The 22,859-nt window shown below is 53.0% G+C and overlaps 1 protein-coding gene across 6 annotated transcripts in view; it reads right to left on the bottom strand.

Annotated features, from left to right (window-relative positions):
* IQSEC3 (IQ motif and Sec7 domain ArfGEF 3) overlaps positions 1 to 22,859 on the bottom strand; it is a 110,806-nt gene that overhangs the window by 4,709 nt on the left and 83,238 nt on the right. For 2 of the 6 annotated variants that reach the window (XR_012017836.1, XR_012017835.1), the window contains exons 6-13: positions 17,547 to 17,669; positions 16,884 to 17,050; positions 11,109 to 11,248; positions 9,899 to 10,024; positions 7,911 to 8,010; positions 7,580 to 7,741; positions 4,738 to 4,830; positions 1,307 to 2,177 (exon numbers count right to left, since the gene is read on the bottom strand). Coding sequence is in view for 4 of the 6 variants with exons in the window: in XM_072799357.1 (XP_072655458.1) it covers positions 2,240 to 2,314; positions 2,401 to 2,450; positions 4,738 to 4,830; positions 7,580 to 7,741; positions 7,911 to 8,010; positions 9,899 to 10,024; positions 11,109 to 11,248; positions 16,884 to 17,050; positions 17,547 to 17,669 (1,036 nt within the window). In the remaining 2 variants the exon portion in view is untranslated. Of the gene's footprint in view, positions 1 to 1,306; positions 2,178 to 2,230; positions 2,315 to 2,400; positions 2,451 to 4,737; positions 4,831 to 7,579; positions 7,742 to 7,910; positions 8,011 to 9,898; positions 10,025 to 11,108; positions 11,249 to 16,883; positions 17,051 to 17,546; positions 17,670 to 22,859 lie in introns of those variants that run through there. The other 4 variants (XM_072799355.1, XM_072799356.1, XM_072799357.1 and 1 more) reach the window with 3 other exon arrangements.

Here is a 22,859-nt window from a genome sequence, read left to right as displayed (position 1 = left end):
GGCCCTGATTGCCAGGCCTAGACCAACATGCCCCGCTCAAAACCATCTTGGAGCCCTATATTAGTGGATCCTAACCCTATTCACTGGCAGGAGATGCAATTTCTACGACCCACCCCCCCTTCTGGCCCTGTGCACTCCCCATGGGCTGCTTCCATCTCCACAGTCCCCCAAGCCCCGGCTCCATCTGGTACTTCAATGTCCACAGGCCCTGCTCTGCTCAGCACATTGGAGGCTTTCCTTCACTCTCAACCTCCAGCCTTGACAGCTTTTTCTAGGCTGAGATCCAAACCCCCCTCCCCAATCAAATGAAGGAGCACTTGAGTCCCTCCGTGCCCTGTGGAGACACAGGGCAGGCAGAGGGCATAGCCGGGGCCCACATTCCCCTGGGGGCCCTCTGGGGTCCTCACTCTGACAGAAGGCCTCTGCCCACCGCTGCTGGAGGGGACAGGCTCCTTTCCCCACCTGCCTGTGTTCAGAGTTATTCCCCAGGAGAAACGTGGCCTAGATAGTGGGGGCAGGTCTTGTGCTCTCTTACCCCCACCCCAGATTTTACAGCTAACATCTAGCAGCCCTAGTCCAGACCCACTGAGCCTTCCTTGTACTCTGCACCGGCACACCTCCCCCATGTAGCCCACAGCTCTTGGCTCCTCCTCACCTCCTCCTCACCTCTGGCTCTCTGATCCCCCTCCATTGTCTGCACCTCCCTTCTCCCCCCTGGATCCCTTATCTTTAATGGTCAGTAAGTGAGAAGCAGGAAGTGACAGCAAAACATTCATTTTGACCCCGTTCTTACCTCCCTGCTAATGAAAGAACGGAGAGAGGGAAAGAGGAGCATCACAGAGAGAGAGAGAGAGAGACAGAGACAGAGACAGAGACAGAGAGAGAGAGAGACAGAGGATGGATCATGAGTAGCAGGTCAGAATAGCTCAGAGAAGATGGAGAAGCGCCTGCCAGAGGGGCTCGGCCAGGCAGTGACAGAGAGAGGGCAGAGGACGAGAGAGCTTGGGTCCAGCTGAGAGGCTGGAGGCAGCGAGGCTGTCCTCTGTGCAAGGGAGCAGAGGCTGGCAGGGCCCTGGGGGCTAGCTGGGGGTGGCAGCCTTGCAGATAGCCACATGGCCCTCTGGCAGGGTGGGAGGGGAGGACGGGCCTCAGATCGCTTGGCCTCCCCAGGTAGGTCAGCCTAAGGCAGGGCAGAGCAGGAGAACCAACCGGAGGGCTGGGAGCTTTGTGTGTTTATCTGCAAGGCTAGAAAATGGGCAGCTGCAGGAAGATGGGGAGAAGAGGGGGCGGGGGATGGAATACCCACCCTGGGGGCTTGTCAGCTGCTGGGGCAGGAAGCTCCTCCGTGTAAAGGTGCCTCCTCCAGACACAGGTGTGTGGGGGATGGGGGGCCAACAAGGGAAGACGGTGGGGGGGGTGTCCCCTGGGGTATCCTGGTGGGGGTAGACTCCTCCCTCAGACCTCTAAGTGGGGGCTCCTCCGGCTGGGAGTGGGGCTGGGAAGGGAGGTGTCTGTGTGAGAAGCTAGTTGTCCCTTGGAGGCCTGGCAGAGGAGTGAGGGGGTTCACTGGGGTGCGAGGGGAGCAGTGAGGGAGGACTGGAGCCCAGTGAAGCTTATGGGGGCCACTGAATGCCCCCCCTTCCAGGTGACACTTGGGGGGCCTGGCAAGAACTAGCTGTTGTGGCTACCTCCCTAGTCTCTCCCCATGTGGCTTTGGAGGGCGGGATCCCCCTCCCACAAGGACGGTCTTTGGCTATACCTGTTCTCCCCCCAGGGAAATCCCTAAGGTGACCCAACCCTGCTCTGCCTCCTGGGGTCCGGCACACACCCCTAGCAAATGGACCAGCTGGTCCAGGGAGGGGCTCTACCCTCCCAGCTGCCCTTTCTCTGAGTTCTCCAACCATCCCAAGGGCCAACTGGGAGGGCAGGGTCCACTGGAAGCGGCCACTGGGGCTGAATTGGAGGGGTGAGTCTCTGGAGGGGCCCAGGCTCCCTCCTGAGGAGGACAGAGGCACCAGGGGACGGGAACGGTGGCTTCCCCGATAGAGCAAGTGTTAGGGGGTCAGTGAGCAGTCGGCCGGGAAAGTGGGCTGGGCGGGACGGGCGGGCGGCTATGGAGGCATCATGGGCATCATCTGCAGGTGTCAGTTGGGAGCTTGGCCTCGGAGGGCACTCGGCTGGGGAATGGGCAGAAAGTGCGGTGGCTTAATTAGACGCTGGAACAGTGGCGTTACCCATGCTAGCAGTAACTTTTAATTGTATCTCTTGAAATTGGTAAAATGGTGAGTCGGGCTGGGGAGGCATTGATTAATACCTGAGAAGAGAAACAACAGAGACAGTGAGAAGGAGGACAAGCGGGGGCTCGGAACCACTCACCTGGGCAACCAGGCCTCCACTTACCTCCACCGTGCTCTCCACCGGCTTCTCCCCCAGCGCGGCTTCCCTTTTGGCTTTGAATGCAAAGAGCACAGGGCTCACTCTCTACCCAGCCCAATATACAGATTCCTGCCTCTCGCCTCCACCCCTCACCCTGCTCCGCCCCCAATACCAGGCGTCCTTGCAGTCAGACGGTGTGGACAGAAGATTCTAGGTACCAGGCCACTCCTGAATGAGATGCGGCCCTGGGGTGGGAGACCAGAAGTCGGAGCCCAGTTCTGCCACTAGGTAGCTGTGTGAGCTTGGGCATACAGGCTAGAAGACTCTGACGGTTTTTAAGTGAGCACTGCTGAGTCTTGTTTACCCCTAGTCGAAGCCTCCCTGATAGGGACAGTGAAAGTTGGTTTCGAGATGGCATTGGTTCTTGGTTCTCAAGAAACACAAGGAGGGTCTGCTGTGTGTTTGTGGGCACCACGTTAATCTGGCCCTTTCAACCACAGGCCCCGTGAGGGAGGGGCCCGGTTCCTTTTGTGTCCTATCCCTGCCACTTAGCTGAGTGGTGAGGATTCAATGCACTGAGGCCCATACAGGACTCAGCACGGGACCTGGCATGGCAAGCTTGGCTGATGATGGCTGTGTGATCGCTATGGAACATTCTGACTGGCTCCGCACAGCACCTGGGACGCTGCGGACCTCCAGGGACAGCGTGGTGGCTTTTCTCAGCTCAGTCACTCCTAGCTCCCACCCCTACCCTCACCAGGCCTCCCAGAGCCCCTCTGCTGGAGCCCTCTGACTGTTCACACGTTGTGTGCCTATGTGCACATGTGCATGTTAGCAGATCCCCTCGTTGTGCTCATCCCTCTGCTCTCTGTAGCACAAGAGGGAGCTATGCCATTGTTTGGGATCGAGAAGAATCCCACTGGGGAGGTGATGGATGGACCAGGCCCTGGACACATGCATCTTGGCCTGACCAGGGGGTGCAGCTTCCAAAAGAGGCAGCCTGGGATGCAGAGTGGGGTGGGAAGTCGAGTAATTAATCACAGCTGAGGTTTGGCTTCGGGGTTTACACAGCTGTGCAAACAAGCAGTGACCCACGTACTGTGACCTTAGAGAAACAGAGGGGCCAGCTGAAAAATCAGGCAGGGTGGAGAATTATGAATGCATGATGGCAAGTCAAAACCACATGCAGAAGATGACATCACAGTAAGGATCTCCCTGCAGCTAAAAGGGCCCCAAGTCTTGCCTGGAAAAGGAATTGCATCTTCTAGCTGAGTGACCAAGTGCTGTGATGCCGTCTGTCCCAGCATCATGGTGTCATGGCTGTAAGGGAGGGCGGGGGCGGGGGTGGGGAGGCTAGCATGAAACCCACTGCAGCCTCTTGGCTCCAGATGGTGTCTTGCTGGAACCCTGGTCTTCTAGTGCTTAGCAGGGAGCACACAGCAGGCACTCAATAAGTGCTTGTTAAATATAAGAATAAGTGGCTAAATTAATTAATTAGTGGACAATTCTGGATGGTTTACTGTGTGTGGGGGGGGCGTTGTTGGGATGGGAGTGAATTCTCACACCATCTCTCCCTCTGATTTTTATTTGGGTTTGTAGAGCAGGGGTGGAGGTAACTCTTCCCAGGCTCCCTGCAGGTGGTGCAGGGGAAGGGGAAGAGTACGATGAGGGCCAAGAGATAGAAAGTAGGAAGGTGTCGGTGGGAGAAAGGAAGCAGGTCTAGAGAACATGGCCAAAGGTGATAGAAAATTTGAAGCTGGCTTGATTTGTTTGGAGTAAGTCAATTTGAAGAAACCATTTGAAAAATTGGGTTTGAAGGCTTGTCTGGATTTTGGGGTGGACTGACTCTGGCCTGGAGCACTTGTGGCTCATTAGGGAAAAGACTTGATGGACAGATCAAGATTTCCAGACCCCTCTGGCCACCCTCCTTACCGGGCTCCCATCTGTAGGCAGATTTTTCTCATGCTGCTTCTCTTTACTACACCTCTCACACCCCAGTGAACCCATAGTCCCCGAGGAGCCTGCATGCGGGGAGGGTGGGTAGGAGGCTCCCCCCCTGGGGCCAGGGTGTCTGGGCTCTTGGCCTGACTCCTCCAGGGAGGACAGTGACATTCCACAGGGACCCGTGGCCTTAGGGCAACGTGTAAATGGACACGTCCCTCTCTCCCCGTCCTCTTCACTCCCACTACTAAGGCCCGTGAGACGAGCCTGGAGCTCAGAGCAGAAAGAAGGGTCCATGAGCACTTCCCTCACCCCAATTCCCCAGGAACCCAAGGCCGGGGGGCGGAGCGTGGCCTCTGTGTGGGCCCAGGGCCGGCCAGGGCCTGGGGTCTGGGACTCCGGAGCAGAACCAGGGCTCACCTGTAGGCGATCCTTGCTTCAACTGCGGGTCCACCTGCGCCCCGCTGGACTTGAAGGAGAGTGTCTTTGCTCCCTGCTGCTTCTCCAGCTCCCCTAGAGAATGGAGAGGAACCCAGCCTCAACTGTGGTGAGGTAGAGATGGAAGGAAGGGGAGGGGGCTCCCTGACACGTGACCTGCGTCTGACACCCCACTTCACAGCAAATTAGAGACCCTCTAGAACCTCTGTTTCTTTCTCTGTCTGTGGGGTTGCTAACAGCTGCTTGAATGTCAGAGACACAGCAAAAGAGACAAAGGACAGGGCGGCGGGCTGCCTGGGTTTGAATCCTGCTTCTGGGACTTCTTAGCTGTGTGACTTTGGGCAAGTTACTTAACCTCTCTGTGCCTCACATGAAGGGACTGCAGTGCCCACTTCTGAGTGTTGTTAAGAGGATTACATGAGGAAATGCATCAAAGCCCTTTGGAACAAGGTCTGGCTTGCGGCAAGTGCTCAGTAAATATTAGCTTTTATTACAACTTGGACGAATCACACACACACACACGCACGCTGAGGCACAGCAGACCTCTGTGATGGCTGGTGAAAGCAGGTGACAGCCAGTGACGGCCAGCCTGTCCACCCTGCACCCAGCTGGCCGAGCCCCCCCAGGGAGGAGATGCGCTGCCTGAGGACGGCAGTGCTGACAGCCAGGGCATCCGTCTTGTCCTCCACTTTGATTCCTCTCGCTAGACTTTACACCTGTTCCAATCATTATTAAATCACTCCTTCAGCGTCTGTTTTTCAAGAGACATAACTTAAAAGTTCCCTTTATTAAAGCTGCTCTCCTGGGTCCCATCTTCTGTCTCTAGTTATCTACAATCCAGGGACACTGGGCTGCAAGCCTCCAAACCAGAACAGCTTGTCCTGACTGCCTGAATCACACCATCAGTCAATACTTCACACTTTTCCGGAACGGAGGGTCGTCCCTCCCTGGGGAGGGGCTGTCTTGGCTCTGGAAAAACGAGCTTCGTAATTATGTGCAAGGAGTCCGAGGACCTTGGCGCAAACCTCGCTTTGTCACTGACAGTGTGATCCCAGATAACTTCCTTCAGCTCTGTGAGACTCACTTCCCTTATTTGTAAACTGAGGACAATCCTATCTGCCTGATGGAGAGTCACAGCAAGGGTTAGATGATAAAAGAGGCTCGGCATGCAGCCCGGTGCCGGGCATGGGAAAAATGTAGCTCTGCTGTTACCATTTTCCTTTTTCTACTTCCTTCCCACCTTGCTTTCCTGCCCAGTGCTTCAGCTTTTCTTAGCTGAACAGGAAGAGCCAGACGTGAGCCTCTCTCCCTGCTCCCCCGCCCTCTAGACAGCAGGAGAGGACATGTACTCTTGACAGGCTGATTCTGGCAATGCCTGCTCTTTTGTACTTGGGGCGGGATGGGCATGCTGCTCCAGGGCTGATGGGGGCGGGGGACGAAGGGGGGCCTCTTCCTGCAACGCTGGTGCCCATTGGCCCGCGGTGCCTCCCCAGGGCGAGGCAGAGCCACTGGTAGCACTTTAACATCCACAGAAGTGACATATCAGGGTGCGTCCTTGAGAACAGTCAAGATCAACAGCCAAGGCGGCATCTCTGAGCACCCAGGCCCACCGCTGAAGTGTCTGTGATCCCGCTGACACCAACAGAGCTCTGCAGGGGAACGCATGCCCCCTGCGCCCCAGCAGGTACCGAGTCGTACAGTTGGGTCTGGTGCGCTTTTGTTTCCTTATGCTACCAGAAACTTCTTCTGTCATCCTCAAGAGTAGAAAGTACACGAACCTCAAAATCAGACTTAAACGCAACTGCCAAGCGCCAACTCGTCCGCTTCTAAGATGCACAGCCTTAAACACGCCCCTTAACTTCCCTGAGGCTCGTCTGTGCACCCAGGACAAGCACCATGTCGCAGCATCACTGTGAACGCTGAGGACAAACTGCCTGGCACGGAGTAGGTGCTCCAAAAATGCTGATTAAAAAGCATCACCCCGTCATACTGGTCCCCTGACCCTCAGATCCCCCTGCCTTCCCTGTCGCCTAATGGGTTTAAATCAATTTAGAGGCACTTGTCAACTAAGTGACCATCTAAGGCAGACCTGAAATCTATTTGCTCTTTTACTTTCTGAATCCATTGTGATTTAATTTCCCATTAAAGGCAATCCAAAGCCACTGCGATGCTAAAGCATCATGCTTGCGAGTGGGCATATCACGGCTCTTTTCCTAAACCACAAAGTAATTGGCAAACTACCTGCACCTACAGAGAGGCCCACAGAATTTTTAAAATGACTGAGTTGGAATAATCAAGAATCCAGGTATTCCTCAGTGGAACAAAAAGACAACTCTTAGATGAGGGATGGTCAGAAAAGCGGACTGGACTCCTCAGAAAGACCATATTATGAAAAAAATAAAAGAGGGGGATCATTCTGGGGGAAACAAGATGAAAGAAATGAAGCCACCAGATGTAATGTGTGACTCTGATTGGATCTAGCGGGAGGGGCTGAACGGAGGCTGTCTGGTGGGATGAGAAGCACCCGGGCCCACAGACTTTTAGGTGTGTACGCCTGCCTTGGTCGGCTGGGCTTGGCTGTGTCAGTCAGACACAGCGGAGTCCTGGGTTCCAGGGGGCTTGGCTGGGTGTGCACACAAGGTGTGCATGTTCTAGCACACCCGCCTGGGCTGTGACAGTGCAGCAGGGCTGGGGAAGGGCTCGGGATGGCAGGAGGGTCCTTGGCTCTCCCACACTCACTCCAGACCGGAGCAAGCAGCCGCCCCTCCTTGCTGGACTGGGAGTCCCCCTGCCCACCCTGCCACGAGGCGCACAGCAGCCTTACACTCTATCCGGATTTGCTCTAGCTCTGTCACCTCCGCGACGGACTCCTTCAGATCCTCCACAAACTTCTGCATCTCATCCGAGCCCAGCGCACAGAAATGCAGCACTTGCTTCTTCTCGGAGCCCGAAAGTGGGGTCACCAGGGTGATGCCATGAGAGTAATCTGGAAAGCATACCCCAGGCCCCCATGGCCGTGAATGGCAGCAGGTGAGGCTGGAGGTGGAGTGGTGCACGGAGCGGCGATAGGACCTTTGGGTGTTTGCCCCCCCGCCCCCACCACACACACCGTCCCTACCACTTCCACCATGTCTCTGGATCCCAGGAAGACTCACATTCATTCTCAAAGAGGTGGAACTGCATGCCCAGCAGGCCAACTGACTTGCAGAATGTGTACGTGGAGGAGCTCTTCTTCTTAGGGCAAAGTTTGAGAATCTGTTCAAGAGAGGGAGAGAGACAAGCACTGACGGTGTACACGTGTGTGCGTGCATTCAGATGCATGGACACACAGGGACACCAGTGAACACGCAAATAAATACGAACATGAACACACTTGCACACTTCTACACAGGATACATTCACACACATACACGTTGATATATGTGGATGCACACGTATACACACACACACATATAAATACGCACTATAACAAACCATGGGGGGGTTTTACTGTATAAACCCCTCAGTGGCTATTCCCACTGCACTTTGCAGAAGAGAGTCCACACTTCCTGTCTCTCCCCATCTGATCCGTGCCTCACTCTGGCTTTATGCTCCAGCCCTGCTGTCCTCCTTTCTGTGGTCTGAATAGGGGGAGTGCAGACCCCTATTTGCACATGCTACCCCTGTTCCACAATTCTCCCTGCAGCTTTCTACGGGGCTGGATTAGTCTTATGACTTAGATCTCAACTCAGATGCTGCCTCCTCAGAGACCCCCTCCCTGAGCAGCCCACGTGACAAAAAACAAACAAACAAACCAAATCCACCCTAACCCCAGCCCCTCCCTATCTTGTCACTCGCTTTCCTGGTCTTCATGCCACCTTTCCCCTAATTTGGTATTAACTTATTTGTTTTCTTAATTATTTTCTATATCCTTCCCCATGTAGAATGGAAACTTAGCACCTTTCCTAAGCTGGGCCCTAGGGGCACAGGATCTGCCAGCCCAGAGAGAGCCCTGCCCTCAGGGAAATGCTGTTCCAGAGGAAGACCTTGGGGTATAAAGCAATGGATCAATCTATAAAGCATAATAAGCAGAAAAAAAAACCAAAGTGAAGGAACAGATAAATAATGTAATTTCAGAAACTGGAAAGTGTTGCAAAGAAAATGAAATAGGGTAAAGAAGAGAAGGTGACTGGGCAGGCTATCTTCTGAGGCGCACGGGAAGGGCCTCTGGGAGGAGGTGATATTTGAACTGAGACCCGAGTGAAGAGAGGGAGGTGGCTGGGTAAAGTCTTGGGGGAGCGGCAAGAACAGAGGACTGAGATGGAAGGAGCCTGGCCCATGGCAGGCAGCTTGTGGGGCCAGGGGGCCAGCGCAGCCAAGCAGTGGAGCAGAGGAAAGGGAGATGGGGTCAGAGATCTGGGAGGCCCTAGGTCTGGGAACGTGGACTTCCTTTGCCTGGCATGGGAAGTGTGGCAGTCATGCGGCCTGATTTGTACTCTAGAAGGATCACTCTGCTGCTCTGTGGAAAGTGGACTTAAGAGGTGGATTGTTAGATGTGGGGTAATTTTAGAGGTAGTGCCAGTGTGACTATGGATAGAGAGGATGGGGGGAGGTACGAGGAAAAGACACAAGCCCAATCTTGTTCTCCACTGTTTCCCAGCACTTACAAATCTTGTTCCCAGCCTGGTACATAGGTGACACTCATTAAATATTGTGGAATGGATACATATTTCAAAGAACAAGTGCCCCCCACCCCCTGTCACCCCCCTATCCCCATCCCCACATACACATGCACACTCATGCGCACACACACACATACACGTACACACATCCCCCAAGCTCACTGTCCTCTCGGGCTATGTGATGTGAAGCACACCCTGTACCGTTCCTGCCTTAGGTTTTCCATAATGTAGGAGAGGCACATGCTCTGGAATCTGGTTCATTTCCATCATGACCGCGGACAAATTATTTGGTCCCTCTGAGTCTCAGCTTCATAACTTAGGAAGTAGGAATGATCATATCTGCTTGAGCGACCTCACCGCCCCCCCCGCCCCATGATGTGAAAGTGCCACGGGAAAAGGTAAATGAGTATGGCATTGGCATTCGGAATGAGGTTGCTGGCCCTCCCCAGCCCTCTCCGGGCTCGGGGCGAAGGTCCACTCACCACCAGCAGGTCATTGAAGAGGAACACCTCCCTCTGATGCGCAGCCTGCTTCTGCAGCTTGTTCACATCTGTCACCTCGAAGAGCCGGCTGCAGCAGACCAGGCGGCGGTGAGGCATGGACAGCACCTGGGGAGGAGGCACACATTGATGGGGGAGGCTTCGGGGCTCTGCCCTCCGCACCCCACAGCACCCACCTTCCAGAAGAGCAGATGGAGGCCGGGGTTCCGCCTGCAAACCCTGAACTTGACCCTAAATGTCCCCTCTCCTCACCCTAAACGTCTTCCTTCCTTGTGTGGCTTGGGGAGAAAGGCTTGGGGAGAAGTGTTCATCGTGCTGGAGTAGATGAGGAGATACAGACATGGGGAGAGGAAGTTGAAAAGAGCTTCCAGATTGTTCAAATATGGCCACTGCCAACTCTTTTTCCCCCAAGATCTTCTTGAGGGCCCCCCACGACCCAGGCTGCAGCCTGCAGGGTGGCACTCTGGCACTTTCTCGCCTGCACAACCAAATGCAAGTGTGCAAGAGGGAGGGGATGGTGGGGATGCCTCAAATCTGCTGTCTGCAGAACAATCTACTGCAGTGGCAACGATGAGATCTCCAGCTGTTTCTTGGGTCAGCACTTTAGGGAGGAGAAAACAGACACGAATAGCAGAACCCACTCTACGTCCTTTATACTTATGGCCTAAAGAGCCTCTGCTGATGTCTGAGTAGTAAACCATAGAGCATCACTGCCAACTTGGACCATATTGCCTGAGACACAGATCATGACCAAGGGGCACCCCAATGGTTGGGACACCACAGTCTAGAGCTTCCTTCAGCCTCTTTCTTGCTTTCTGTTCAATAGGACCATCCAGGAAAGCCCAGTATCTAGCCCATCTTTCGTCTCCCCATCTGGTCATCCAGATGCTTCAACCCTAGACGACTGGACAGTCCTTCCTGATACCTCACCACAGGCTCTCCTGATGTGGTGGCTGGTAGCCATGAGGAAATGTCATTAAGGGGAGACAGAGGGTATGGTGGATGGCACATAGTGGGGACTCAATCATTATGAAGTGAGCAAAGAATGGGAAGGGGTTTCTGAAAGGGAAGGAGGAGAATGAGAGGAGATGTCACACAGGAGACAAAAGGAGGTATGAGGTAGGGGGCTTGGCATCCATGGGAGAGGAAGCTACCCCTGTGGGGTGAGAGCTGTTCTGTGGTGGGCACTTACTGTCTTCATGCCCATGATGGACTTCTCCACTTTGGTGACATACGTGACATGGTCCTCATTGGACTTGAGCTCCTTCTGCTGTATCCTTTCGTAGATCCCTACCACCAGCTCCCTTGGGATGTCTGCACCGTCATCTACGCCTACCAGGGTGGAGTAGAAAGGGAAGGTGAAGGAGGGAAGAAGGGAAGGAGTGTCAGAGGTGAGGAGCCAGAGAGTGGAAGACCTCACCAGACTGAGGCTCCTGAAGGCTGGCTTTGACGTTGCCCTGTCCCTGTTCCAAAGCCTTCAATGACTGGCTCCCCATACCTATTGAATTAAGGACAAACTCCTTAGCCAGACACTAGCACTATTATAATATGGCCCCAGCACACATTTGCAGCCTCATCTCCTGCTGTTCCAGAACCAGAACCTCCACTCCCCCTTCCCACCTCTTTCTCATCCCCAGGACAGCTTCCATGTTCCTGTTCAGCGCCTTTAGTAGTTCTCTTGTCCTCCGTGTATTTATCTACCCCCCACACAGCTCCCTGCCTCCCATGAGAGTCTCTTGAAAGCTGATGTTCTGTCTTGTTCTCTCTCGATCTCCTCCCTCTTGGATCATCCCTCTTTCTCCCCCAGGGAGCACGGTGCTCAATGATTAGTTGCTGAATATATGACAAGATTCTTCCTTCACTGGGAGCCTGGGAGGTGGTGGTGATTAGATATTAGGTGAAGAGGAGTTGGACATCCCCCTGTGGCAATGCAGGTAAGAAGACCTTACTCCCATCTCCTACTTCATAGTCACAACACTCTGGTAACAAAAAATACTGGCAGGAAATTTACCAATATTGAAATAAATTTCTTTGTGAGCTAGAAAGAGAGGCAATAAAATTTTTCTTCTTTCTACTTTTCCTAAATCTTTTAAAACTATATGCTTCTCTTGTAAGAAAGAAAAACAGAAAATAAAACAACTTTGGCAAGTGTCCTCAAAGGAGATTTCCTGACTAGTGAGAGGACATTACACCTTCTATGAGCAACTCTTTGTGTCAACCCTGTTTCATCCACATTCTTTTCTTGGTTCTTCAAGTCAGGCACATTAGCTGTGTGGCGCCCCTGGGGACCTAAAAGACATGAGGCTGGGGACAAGAAAGAGCAGGGAGCAAGACTCCATACAAGACTCCATCCGAACCAACACAGAGGCATCCATCCCACTGAAGAAGCACCTCTGCTCCTTCTGAATATTCTGGTCAAAGGGAGTTTTTTATTTTTATTTTTTAATTTTTAAAAAAGACTTTATTCATTTATGTAAGAGAGTGTGTGTGTGTGAGAGAGAGAGCACGAGCAGGGGGAATGAGAGAGAGAGAAGCAGGCTCCTCATGAGCAGGGAGCCTGATGCAGGGCTCAATCCCAAGACCCTGAAATCATGACTTGAGCCAAAATCAGATGCTTAACTGACTGAACCATCCAGGTGCCCTGAACCATCCAGGTGCCTTATTTTTTAAAAAGAGAGATATGTCTACAAAGAGTAAGAGAGTAGGGAAGAAAAAATGGCACCACGTGACCTGGGAAGTGGACAAATGAGCAGATGGATTGGCAAGCCTGAGAGAGTGGAACCTGAAGCCAGCAGAGAGGTTACAAGCCACTTAACACACCAAAGAATCACCAAAGGGCTCTGGGATGGGTGGCAATGGGAATCCTTGAACGTGGAGGTAAAGTTGGGCTGGAAACAGGAAAATAGATTGATCATCAGCCTAAAAAGCATTTAGATCTCCCTGTCCCTTCCTCCACTCCAACAGCAGACTGAGGGTTAGTCCTCTGGAAGAGGTAAACTGGGAACTCTGGGATGGGAGGACCCCAAGGCCAGCCAAAGATGAGAGTCTATGCTGAAAACTGAGGCATGGAGTAGATGTCTATGTATTAAGAGACCCTCTCAGTCCTATTGACCCAGAAGATCTTAGATCGCTGGCATCCAGATTCATACCCTCTGGACAACAGACTGGACATTTCTGGGGAATCAACAGGCACAAGAGAAAAATGTAAAGATACTACAGTAAGGATTCCTCAGTGAAACAGTTCAACTCAATCACCCTATGAGAAAGCCCATTGGTCAGCACCCTTCCCCTGCCCATACTCACAGAGTCTTAAAAATTCTGCTTTAAAACATAGTTAAAACTGTTTAAAATCAGCCTTTTAACTCACTCTTAGATATGAGAGAACAACTACGTTTCATCATGTATATATGGAAAGCCTATAACACAAAAGAAAAAGAAGTATGGGGAAACAGAGAAAGGAAGCCAGAAGAATTAGAGGCAAGCAGGGAGCAACTGAAATAAACCAAATGTCATCAGAGATATGTAAGAAGATACCACATATACAAAACAAGACTAAAATGCTATAAAAAAGGAACATTTCGGGATCCCTGGGTGGCACAGCGGTTTGGCGCCTGCCTTTGGCCCAGGGCGCGATCCTGGAGACCCGGGATCGAATCCCACGTCGGGCTCCCGGTGCATGGAGCCTGCTTCTCCCTCTGCCTATGTCTCTGCCTCTCTCTCTCTCTCTCTCTCTCTGTGACTATCATGAATAAATAAATAAAATCTTTAAAAAAAAAAAAGGAACATTTCAAGAATGGGTTCTTGAAAATGAAACACGTGACAGCAGAAATGAAGACCTTAAGAGGTGACTTGTAAGACATCTTCACGAAAGTCCAACAAGAAGACAAGGATGGCAGGCAGAAAGCTGTAAAAACTAAAAGGTCCAACTAGGAGATCTAATATCTGAATAATAGAAGTTCCAGAAAGTACAGAGAAAACAAAGGAGGGAGATGATTAAATACAGTATTTAAGAAAACTTCCCACAATCGGAGAACATGTTTCTAGACTGAAGGATCAACCCAGCACTAGCACAATAGATGAGGAAAAGCCCATAAAGAAACCCACCAGTTTGAAGAGATATCTGCACCCCCATGTTCACTGAACATTGCCTAACAACAGCAAGATGTGGAAGAAACCTATGTGTCAACTGAAAGATGAATGGATAAAAAAGATGTGGTATATATATATATACATATATATATATATATCGGCCATAACCAAGAATGCAATCTTGCCATTTACAGCCACATGGATGGGCCTAGAGCTTACTATGCTAAGTGAAACAAGTCAGAAAGATAAGGAAAAACACCATATGATTTCATGTACATGTGGAATCTAAATATGAAACACATAAACAGACAAAACAAAAATATAAACAGACTCATATATACAAAGAACAAATTATTGGTTGCCAGAAGGGGAGGGGGGTTGAGGGTAGGCAAAATGAGTGAAGGGGATTAAGAGGTACAAACTTCCAGTTACAAAATAAATTAAGTCATGGGGAGGTAATGTACAGCATAGGAAACAGAGTCCATAATATTGCCGTAACTTTGTATGGTGACAGACGGTGACTAGACTTATAATGGGGATCATTTCCCAGTGTATAAAAGTCACTATGTTGTACACCTGAAACTAACAAGATGTCAATTATACTTCAATTAAAAAAAAAGAACCTGAACGAGGTGGAGTATCAGGAAAGTTTAGAACGCAAAGGACAAAGAGAAGAGCCTGTAAACTTTTAGAGACAGAAAGAGAGAAAATACTATGCAAAAGGTGAGGAATTGGAATGTCAGAGCAGCACCGTCCATTAAAAGACAATGGAGCAATGCTTTCAAAATTCTGAGCTCAGTGTTGCCAGTCCAGAATTCTCTTCCCAGCCAAACTCTCAATCAAGAGTGAAGGTAGAAAATGATATTTTCAGACACACAGGTTGTCAGAAAGTTTGCCACCAGGGTACCTTTTCTGTGGAAGTGAACCATAAACGAGCAAGCTACGAAATCTAGGACACAGGAACGGATCACAAGAACAAGGCAAAGGACGCCTGTCAATGATGTGAAGGGTGTCCCATGCTGACAGCCGGGTGCTGGTGCAAGCAATCTCTGTCCAGATTGGAGCAGAGCTAGAGGCTCGGGGAGAGAGGCTCCAAGAAAAAAACCTCCCAGGCTGCATGTGTGGAGAAGAACTTGACAGGGTGGGGAGTTTGGAAATTAGTGGGTGGCAGGTGCCTAGAGAGCTAAGCAAATGGAAAAAGAATACAAGTATTCACTCCAAGGAAAGCAGAAACAGGAAGGGTCTGTAATCATGATATACTTCAAGACTCAGCTTTGGACTATGTTTACATCTTAGTAACATAAACACCGATGTCACCAAAATAATGCTGCAGCTAGACAAAGAGTGTGGGGCTGCAGTGTAATTTTAGTGGGGGCGGGCTAGGGTAGGTGGATGAAAGAGAGCTAATCCTCATTTTCCACGATGGGAAATTGCAGTGGTCTGAATGCTTGTGTCTCCCTCCCCCATTTGTATGTTGAAACCCTAGTCCCCAAAATGGATGGTATGAGGAGGCGGGGCCTTCAGAAAGTGCCCAAGTCATTAAGATAGAGTTCTCATGAGTGTGAGGATTAGTATCATATACCAAAAAGACCCCACAGAGCTCCCCACCCCTTCCACCATGTGAGCACACAGCCAGAAGGCTCTCAAGCCAGAACCAGGAAGTGGGCTCTCACCAGACACACCCCTCTGCCAGTACCTTGACCTTGGGCTGCCTGGCTGGCAGAACTGTGCCAAATAAATGTCTCTTGTTTATAAGCTACCCAGTCTGTGGTATTTTGTTAAGGCAGCCTGAACGGATTAAGACAGAAATTAATGATACTTAAAATTTTTAAAAATGAATAAGTAGTAGTGTATGAAAGAAACCAAAGTCCACATACTATTTAAACCCATCTATATGAAGTTCAAGAACTGGCACAATTGGTCAGCATGGATGGAAGGTCAGACGGTTGGCACTGAGGCAGGGGTACTGAATGGGACAGGATGTCCTGGGGTCAGGGGATCGATCTCCATTGAGAGCTGGCTGTGATCACACGTGTATGTGGACATAAACATACACCAAGTGCTCGGATCTATAAACCTTACAATGGGCTTTAATCTAATATAAAAAAAGGAATAAGAAAAGAAGCAGAAGCACATTGTTCAGCGCTATAAAAGAAACACAAGAAATGGCAAAAAAACCCCAAAAAGTTGAGAGCGGTTTGCCTCTGTGGAAGGAGAGTGGTAACAGGAGCAGGGACGAATATTTTTTTTTGTAGCAGGCCTTGTAGAACGATTTGACTTTATTAAATCATGTGCACATATAGCTTAAATTTCTTAAATGCTAAAAAAGAAAAGAAAAAACCAACTGAGCACTTATCCCATCCTGCCAGTTTTGTCCTGGTCCCTGCCAGCGGGTGCATTATCTCACTGGGGAAAGGATGTGGCCAGTGGGTGCCATGAAGTTATCTGCAAGGCTGACATAAATGGACCCAAGACTTAAAGGCCCTCATATGTTGTGCAGTGGGGAGGTCTGGTACACTTTGGTGCCAGCGGTGCCGCCGGTGCCTACAGGTCACCCACTGGAGGACGTTCTGTGGAGGGCAAGGTCCGGAGCTGTGGCAGTGACTCTTGGAAACTCTCCAAAGTTGCCTGGCATGCAAGCAACTTTCCCAGATGGCTGTGTGTGCCCGGGACTGGACACAGCAGTGTCCAGTCTCTTGGCTGCGGGGGTGACAATCTACAATCGGCTCAGCCTCACAGAATGAATGCTGAACGGAATGGGGCCTGGGCAGTGGCCTTGCCCTCTGCCCCTTCCTCCCTCTCTTCCTCCCCCTCCTCCCCCTTGTTGTCCCCCTCAATCCCCTTCATCTCCCTCTTCCCCCTCCTCCCCCCCCCTCACCTCGCAGGTTTCGGATAAAGTCCTCCAGCATCATCTTCCGGTCAGGCTTGATGTTGGGGCTGTACATGTCGGTGTTGAGGAGGATGATGGCAAAGGCGAGGATGAAGATGGTGTCGGGGTTGTGGAACTGCTGCACCACCTCAGGGTTGCACATGCAGTAGCGCTGGCTATGGTGGGGACATGGAGTGGGGTGCCAAGTGAGGCCCTCTCCAGCCCTCTCCTCCCCTCCCCAAGCCCCAGAAATGAGAGGGTGCATGGCTATCGGGGCACATACACCGATTCTCAGAGGGCCTCAGGTCCCTAAAGATCACTGTCTGCCCCGTAGCCTGGTCTTCTTCCCCGCTGAGGCGATAGGGCAGGTGTCCCACACCCAGGGGGCCCATCACCTTGCACAGAGGCTCGCCAAGAATTGCTGGTCACTGGGGATGAGTGAGATGCACGCAGACCCCTTGGAGGGCCTGGGGCTGCTCTGGCCTCACCAGCTCCAGGGCTCATGTACCTTTACTCACCTTCCCTCCTTTCCACCCAGCCCACCACCCCTGGGCCCTGCCAGGAGGGCTTCTCCCCAGTCCTGGACTGACCCCTGGGCCCCCAGCATCTGGTGCCCCAGGCATGTGTTCCAGGGCTGCAGGAGGCAAGGGGGGCTCGGGAAGGGGGTCTTACCTGAAGGCCTCTATGAGCCGCTCCACCTTCTGGGCCTCCCCCTGCACGCGGATGTGTGCCTGGAACTTGCGCAGGGCCTCGTCCAGCTCCATGTTGGAGAAGTCCATCTCGTCCACCACGCAGCTGAGGGCAGGCGGGGCAGGGGCTCTTGAGGAGAGGTCGGCCCCCTAGACCTCCCTGGACCCCAGGCAACTCGAGGATAAGGGTGCCTGGCACAGCGCCCCCTCCCCCATCGGCCTACCCACCCTGGGGCCTGGGGGAGGGACTGGGGTCCCTGTGACCAGCAAGGAGGGGACTGACTTGGGCCCTCCTGAGTCAAATCACGCCCAGGGCTCTCCCTTCAATAACCCCAAGGACCCTCCCTCACAGGGCCCTTCCTCTAACGCCGTAGCCCCTGAGGCAGATGGCTGACTGCTGCCCCCACCACGCAGCTAAGGATTGGAGGCCCAGAGAGGCCAGGGTGCTGCCCAGGGCTGCACAGCCAGAAGGCAGCTGATCTTCCTCCTTCTGATCCCAGGTCCTTTCCTGTCTCAACCTCAGAGGATCTGAGTCAGACCAAGGTTTGAAACAGGACTAGAACAATCTACTCTTTTGGTCTTGCTAGGAGCCTGTGCACCTCCCTAGTTGCTCGTTCCCACATGGGCTTCCCCATGACGGAGCCCTGGTCCAGCACCAGCCCTTGGATCTGCCTTTGGGCAGGATTTGCAAGGAGCGAGTTCATCCCAGCCTCCCCCGCATCCAAGGAGCCCTGAGCTCTCAGGGAAGTGGTGGCCTCTGAAGAGTAAATGACAAATCAGCTTCATGTAGGAGGGGACGGTGTGACAAAGTCACAAAAAATGCGGTGACTCAGAATTTGACTTCTGGTCAAAACTCATCTTTCAGAGCCTCAGTTTCTTGCTCTGAGAAGGAAGGAGGCCAGAATCCTGGCACCTCCCCCCCCCCGCACCCCACCCCGGGGCTCTTCTATATCTGAAATGTCCCCTCTAGCCCTGGAGAGTTGGCCTCTGAATGTCCCCTTTCAGTGCATGGGGGGAGGGAGAGGGGGGACACAGCCCAGTCACCCCCAGGAGGCAGTGTCATTCCTCAGGCCTGGCCTGCTCCTGGGGCCCCTCCTTTCCATGGGATCACACTGCCTTACCCTCTCCTGGGGTGCCCTGTTCCTCGGGCTGTGAGCAGTGGGCAGGAACCCAGGCCTGGTGGAGCAGCAGACCTCATATGCCTGAGAACTGCAGGAGCTCACACGTGCCAACTCAGGGTTGATTTCTCCCCTTTCTGCTGTAGTCCAGTCCTCTCTCTCCTGGTTGCTTTTTTTTTTTTTTTTTAACTTTTATTTATTCATGAGAGATGCAGAGAGAGAGAGGCAGAGACACAGGCAGAGGGAGAAGCAGGCTCCCCTCAGGGAGCCCGATGTGGGACTTGGTCCCGGGACCCCAGGATCAGGCCCTGAGCTGAAGGCAGACGCTCAACCACTGAGCCACCCAGATGTCCCTCTCCTGGTTGTTTTATACCCAGCCTCACAGCGCCCGCTGGGGTGAGCAGCTCCTCCGCTTTACAGCCCCGGCTGAGGCCACCGCAGGGGCACCACCCCAGGCAGCAGAGGCCTGGTCACTGCCTGCTTCCCTGCCCACAAAGGTGAGGCGAACTCCAGGCCTAAGCCCAGCATATGGCTCAGTCCCCAGCCCACTGGGGGACTCAGGGAACATTCACCCAGGGACCACGTAAGCAGAGGGACAAGCCCTGAACAGGACCCACTTCCTACACGATGCTGGCTCCATGCAGAGCTCACCATCTAGGAGACTCAGAGGTCCAGACCCAACCCTGGCTCTGGTGTCAATTTTTAGGAGAAGGCAAGAGGAGACACCCATACAGCAGTGGTCAGGGGCCTGGTGGCCCATGGGCTCTCCCTCCCCCACTCCTTTCACGGGGAACAGGGAGGAGAGGGCAAAATTGAAACTTCTAAGAAGGGGAGACTGGGAGCCCCCTCAGCTCCCAAGGACAGAGAGATGGCCATCTTTGGGCTGGGAGCCCATCCTCGGCTTCGTCAAATGCAGCCTTCTCTCAGGCTTCTCTGCCTGGATAGTGAGTAAGAGAGTGGTGCTGGGGGGTCGAGGCGAGAATGTGGCCCAACTGTGACAACTGGCGATGTCAGTGTCTGGCGTTTGAGAAGGCAATTGGTGGTAGCAGCCTCCGGATCTGATTTCTCAGCAGCTCTTGTCACCTCTTCCCTAAGCCCTCCCCAGCTGGCAGGTGAGCCCTGAGAGCAGCATCAGGCTCACATCCACGTGTCCCCTGGTTCATCCCCATCCGGAGTTATGAATCCTGCATGATTGACCCAGACAGCGAGGCCAGTTGGAGGAAGTGAACCTGTGCGGTCTTGCAGCAAAGGGACAGGGAGCTAGAGCCAGGGAGGCAAGGACAAGGAGGGGACAGACACGGAAACAGCAAGAGACACAGAGGATATGGAGTCAGGTGAGAAAGAGAGAAGGAGAAGGCAAGAGAGGCAAGGAGACGAAGAGGGGAAGAAAGACCAACAAAACAGGAGAGATGGAGACTGAGAACAAGAGACAAACAGAGATGAGGGAGAGTCCGAAAGAAAGACACAGGGAGACAGACAGAGAGGAGGAGAGAGAGGTGGAAAAGCATAGGACATGGAGGTGGAGGAAAACACCACAGACCGGACCGGGGCAGCCTGGGCGTGGAGCAGAGGGGCTGCACCTGCTCATCCCAGCCCCCACCTGACGTGCCAAGGCCGCGGGGGACGGCAGTGGGCCCAGGGCTGGCCCGACCTGGAGGACCTCAGCTGGCCCCTGGTGCCCCCGCCTGGCGTCCACCTGCTGTCCAGGACTCGCTCCATCTGTTTGTCCTCCCCACCCCTACCTGGCCTGTCAATGTCGCTCCCAGAGCCTCTGTACTGTGCCCTCTGCCCCGAGGCCCCAGGGTGCCATGGGGGGGGGGGGAGGGCCGCTGAAGGAGGCAGTGGAGCAGCTGGAAGAAAGTGGGATCTGCTCCGCCAAGCACGATGGCCTAGTTTCCAGGCCTTCACTCAGGTGACCCACAGCCTGCTCACTGGCCCGCTCGGGGCTGCGGTGGAAAGCTCCAGTAATGAGCCCAGAGCCTGAGACTCAGCCATGTGGAAATGCCAGCCCGCAGACTGGGGAGTGCTGAGTAAGTCGGCCACGGGCCATGGGGGCGGGGGGGGGGGGGGACAACTTTGTGGGAGGTCGCTGTGGGGTGGGGATTCTACACCCCACATCCTCAAGAGCCCCTTGTTAGAGCTGTGAGGTGGCTTGGTAAAACACAGATCCCTGAGCGCCAACCCAGATCTACTGACTGAACTATGTGGAGGCGGACCCTGGCAATCAGCATCCTTCGCTGGCTTTCCAGGCCCGATTCTTAAAAGCTGAAAACCGATCACTGAACTGATGCAAGGAGCATCAGCTGGAGAGGGATCCAGCCCATGTGGAGGCTTTCAAAAACAAGTGAGTCCAGCAAGTCACGAGCCACCAGGCCAGCAGCTCCGGGGAGCAAACATGTCCCCTTCAGGCTCTCAGGGGCTGCTTTGGCAGTGCGAGTGGTGAGGGAGGGATGGGAGGTAGAGACGGATGTGTGCCCCCTCTGCACACATGCCTGCACGTGTGAGCTGACTTCCCGCCTCACTCCTTGTTGAGGCCACCACAGGGCTTCAATGTTCAACGGGCTGATGGTGTCCTCGGGCTCTCAGATCCCAGGGAGACAAAAATCTCAATGTGTTCTGCAAAACCCCCAGATGGAAGGGAGGAAGCTGTGTTGAATGGTGGTGGGGCACGACTGACCCTAAGGAGACAAATGCCTTCCTCTCTGGATATTTGGGGTTCGGACCAGGTGACGTCTCAGGACTGCCCCCACTCTGAGAAGGACCAGAAGTGGAGGGCGCACAGTCAGCAGAGGCTCCCAGACAGCAGGAGATCACACAACATCCTTCCTGGCTGGCTTTGGAATACAGCTGGCCGCTTCTCTCCCTCCTCCGGTGAAGCACAGTGTGCCCCCTGGGGCAGCTGGCCAGGTTGAGGCTGTGCCCTCTCTGCCAACAAGCCTGCCCCAGCGACCCTCACCTCAGGGGCCTTGGCCATCCTGCAATCACCCAAATCCTTGCCCCTCCACTCAGCATGATGCTTTTTTCTCTCCCGAAGTACCAGCTCAGCCTACCCTCTCACCTCCTCCCCCCTCCACTTCAACAGGGGTCCAGCACCAGAGCGGGAGGCACCTTCTACCCTCGCATTTACTAAGCACTGTTCTTAGAGCTTCCCTAAGTGCACCTTGACTTCATTTTCTTTCTCTATCCTGTGCAATAGTAACCATCATCCTGTTATTTTTTTAATTACATAGGAAGAAATAAGCTCATAAAAGAGCTGGTCCTGGGGGGACACTGCACACATCACATTCCCTGCTGACATCTCCTGGGCCAGGCCAGCCTGTCTCCTTCCCTTCTCTGTGGACTGTGCTAATGTGTCTCTCCCTGGGGGCTGCTGTCTTACCCAGATGTCCTTGGGGGGCTGTGGTGGGGAAACAACTGGGCACAGTCAGTCACATGCCAGGAGCCACTCCACCATCGGCAGTCAACACAGAAACTGTGTGGCCATCCCTCAGTTCCAGAGTTGGCCTGGGCACACAGACCCCACAGTGGGGACCAATGCCCCACCTGCCTTCCCCCTTCTCTCCTCTGGTGCTTTCTCTGACCTCTGACCTCTGGTAGTGACATTTCTTTTGTTTTTTTTTTTTTTTTTTTTTTTTTTAAATTTTTATTTATTTATGATAGTCACACGGAGAGGGAGAGAGAGAGGCAGAGACATAGGCAGAGGGAGAAGCAGGCTCCATGCACCGGGAGCCCGACGTGGGATTCGATCCTGGGTCTCCAGGATCGCGCCCTGGGCCAAAGACAGGCGCCAAACCGCTGCGCCACCCAGGGATCCCGACATTTCTTTTGTTTGTTCGTTCCTTCCTTCCTTCCACCCTTCCTTCCCACCTTCTTTCCTTCTTTCCCTCCTTCTTTCCTTCCTTTCTTCCTTCCTTCCTTTCTTCAACAAACATGCATTGACTGCCTCCTATGTGCAAAACGTTGTGCTTGGGACCTGGTATCAGTGGCAAACAACACATACACAGACTCTGTCTCGGTGAGAGACAAACATTATACTCCAAGTCAAAAAAATAATGATTTCATTGTAATTGTTTCGAATCCTTTTAGGCAAAGGACAGGCTTCCATGAGAGGACAAAGGATATATTTCATCTTGGGATGTTTGGAAAGGCCCCTTTGGGGACACGACAGTGAACTGAGA

Source organism: Canis lupus, chromosome 25, assembly GCF_048164855.1.
Source record: "Canis lupus baileyi chromosome 25, mCanLup2.hap1, whole genome shotgun sequence".
Taxonomy (NCBI): Eukaryota; Metazoa; Chordata; class Mammalia; order Carnivora; family Canidae; genus Canis; species Canis lupus.
The sequence above is the reverse complement of the archived record's forward strand: the minus strand, read 5'-3'. Positions and strand labels throughout refer to the sequence as shown.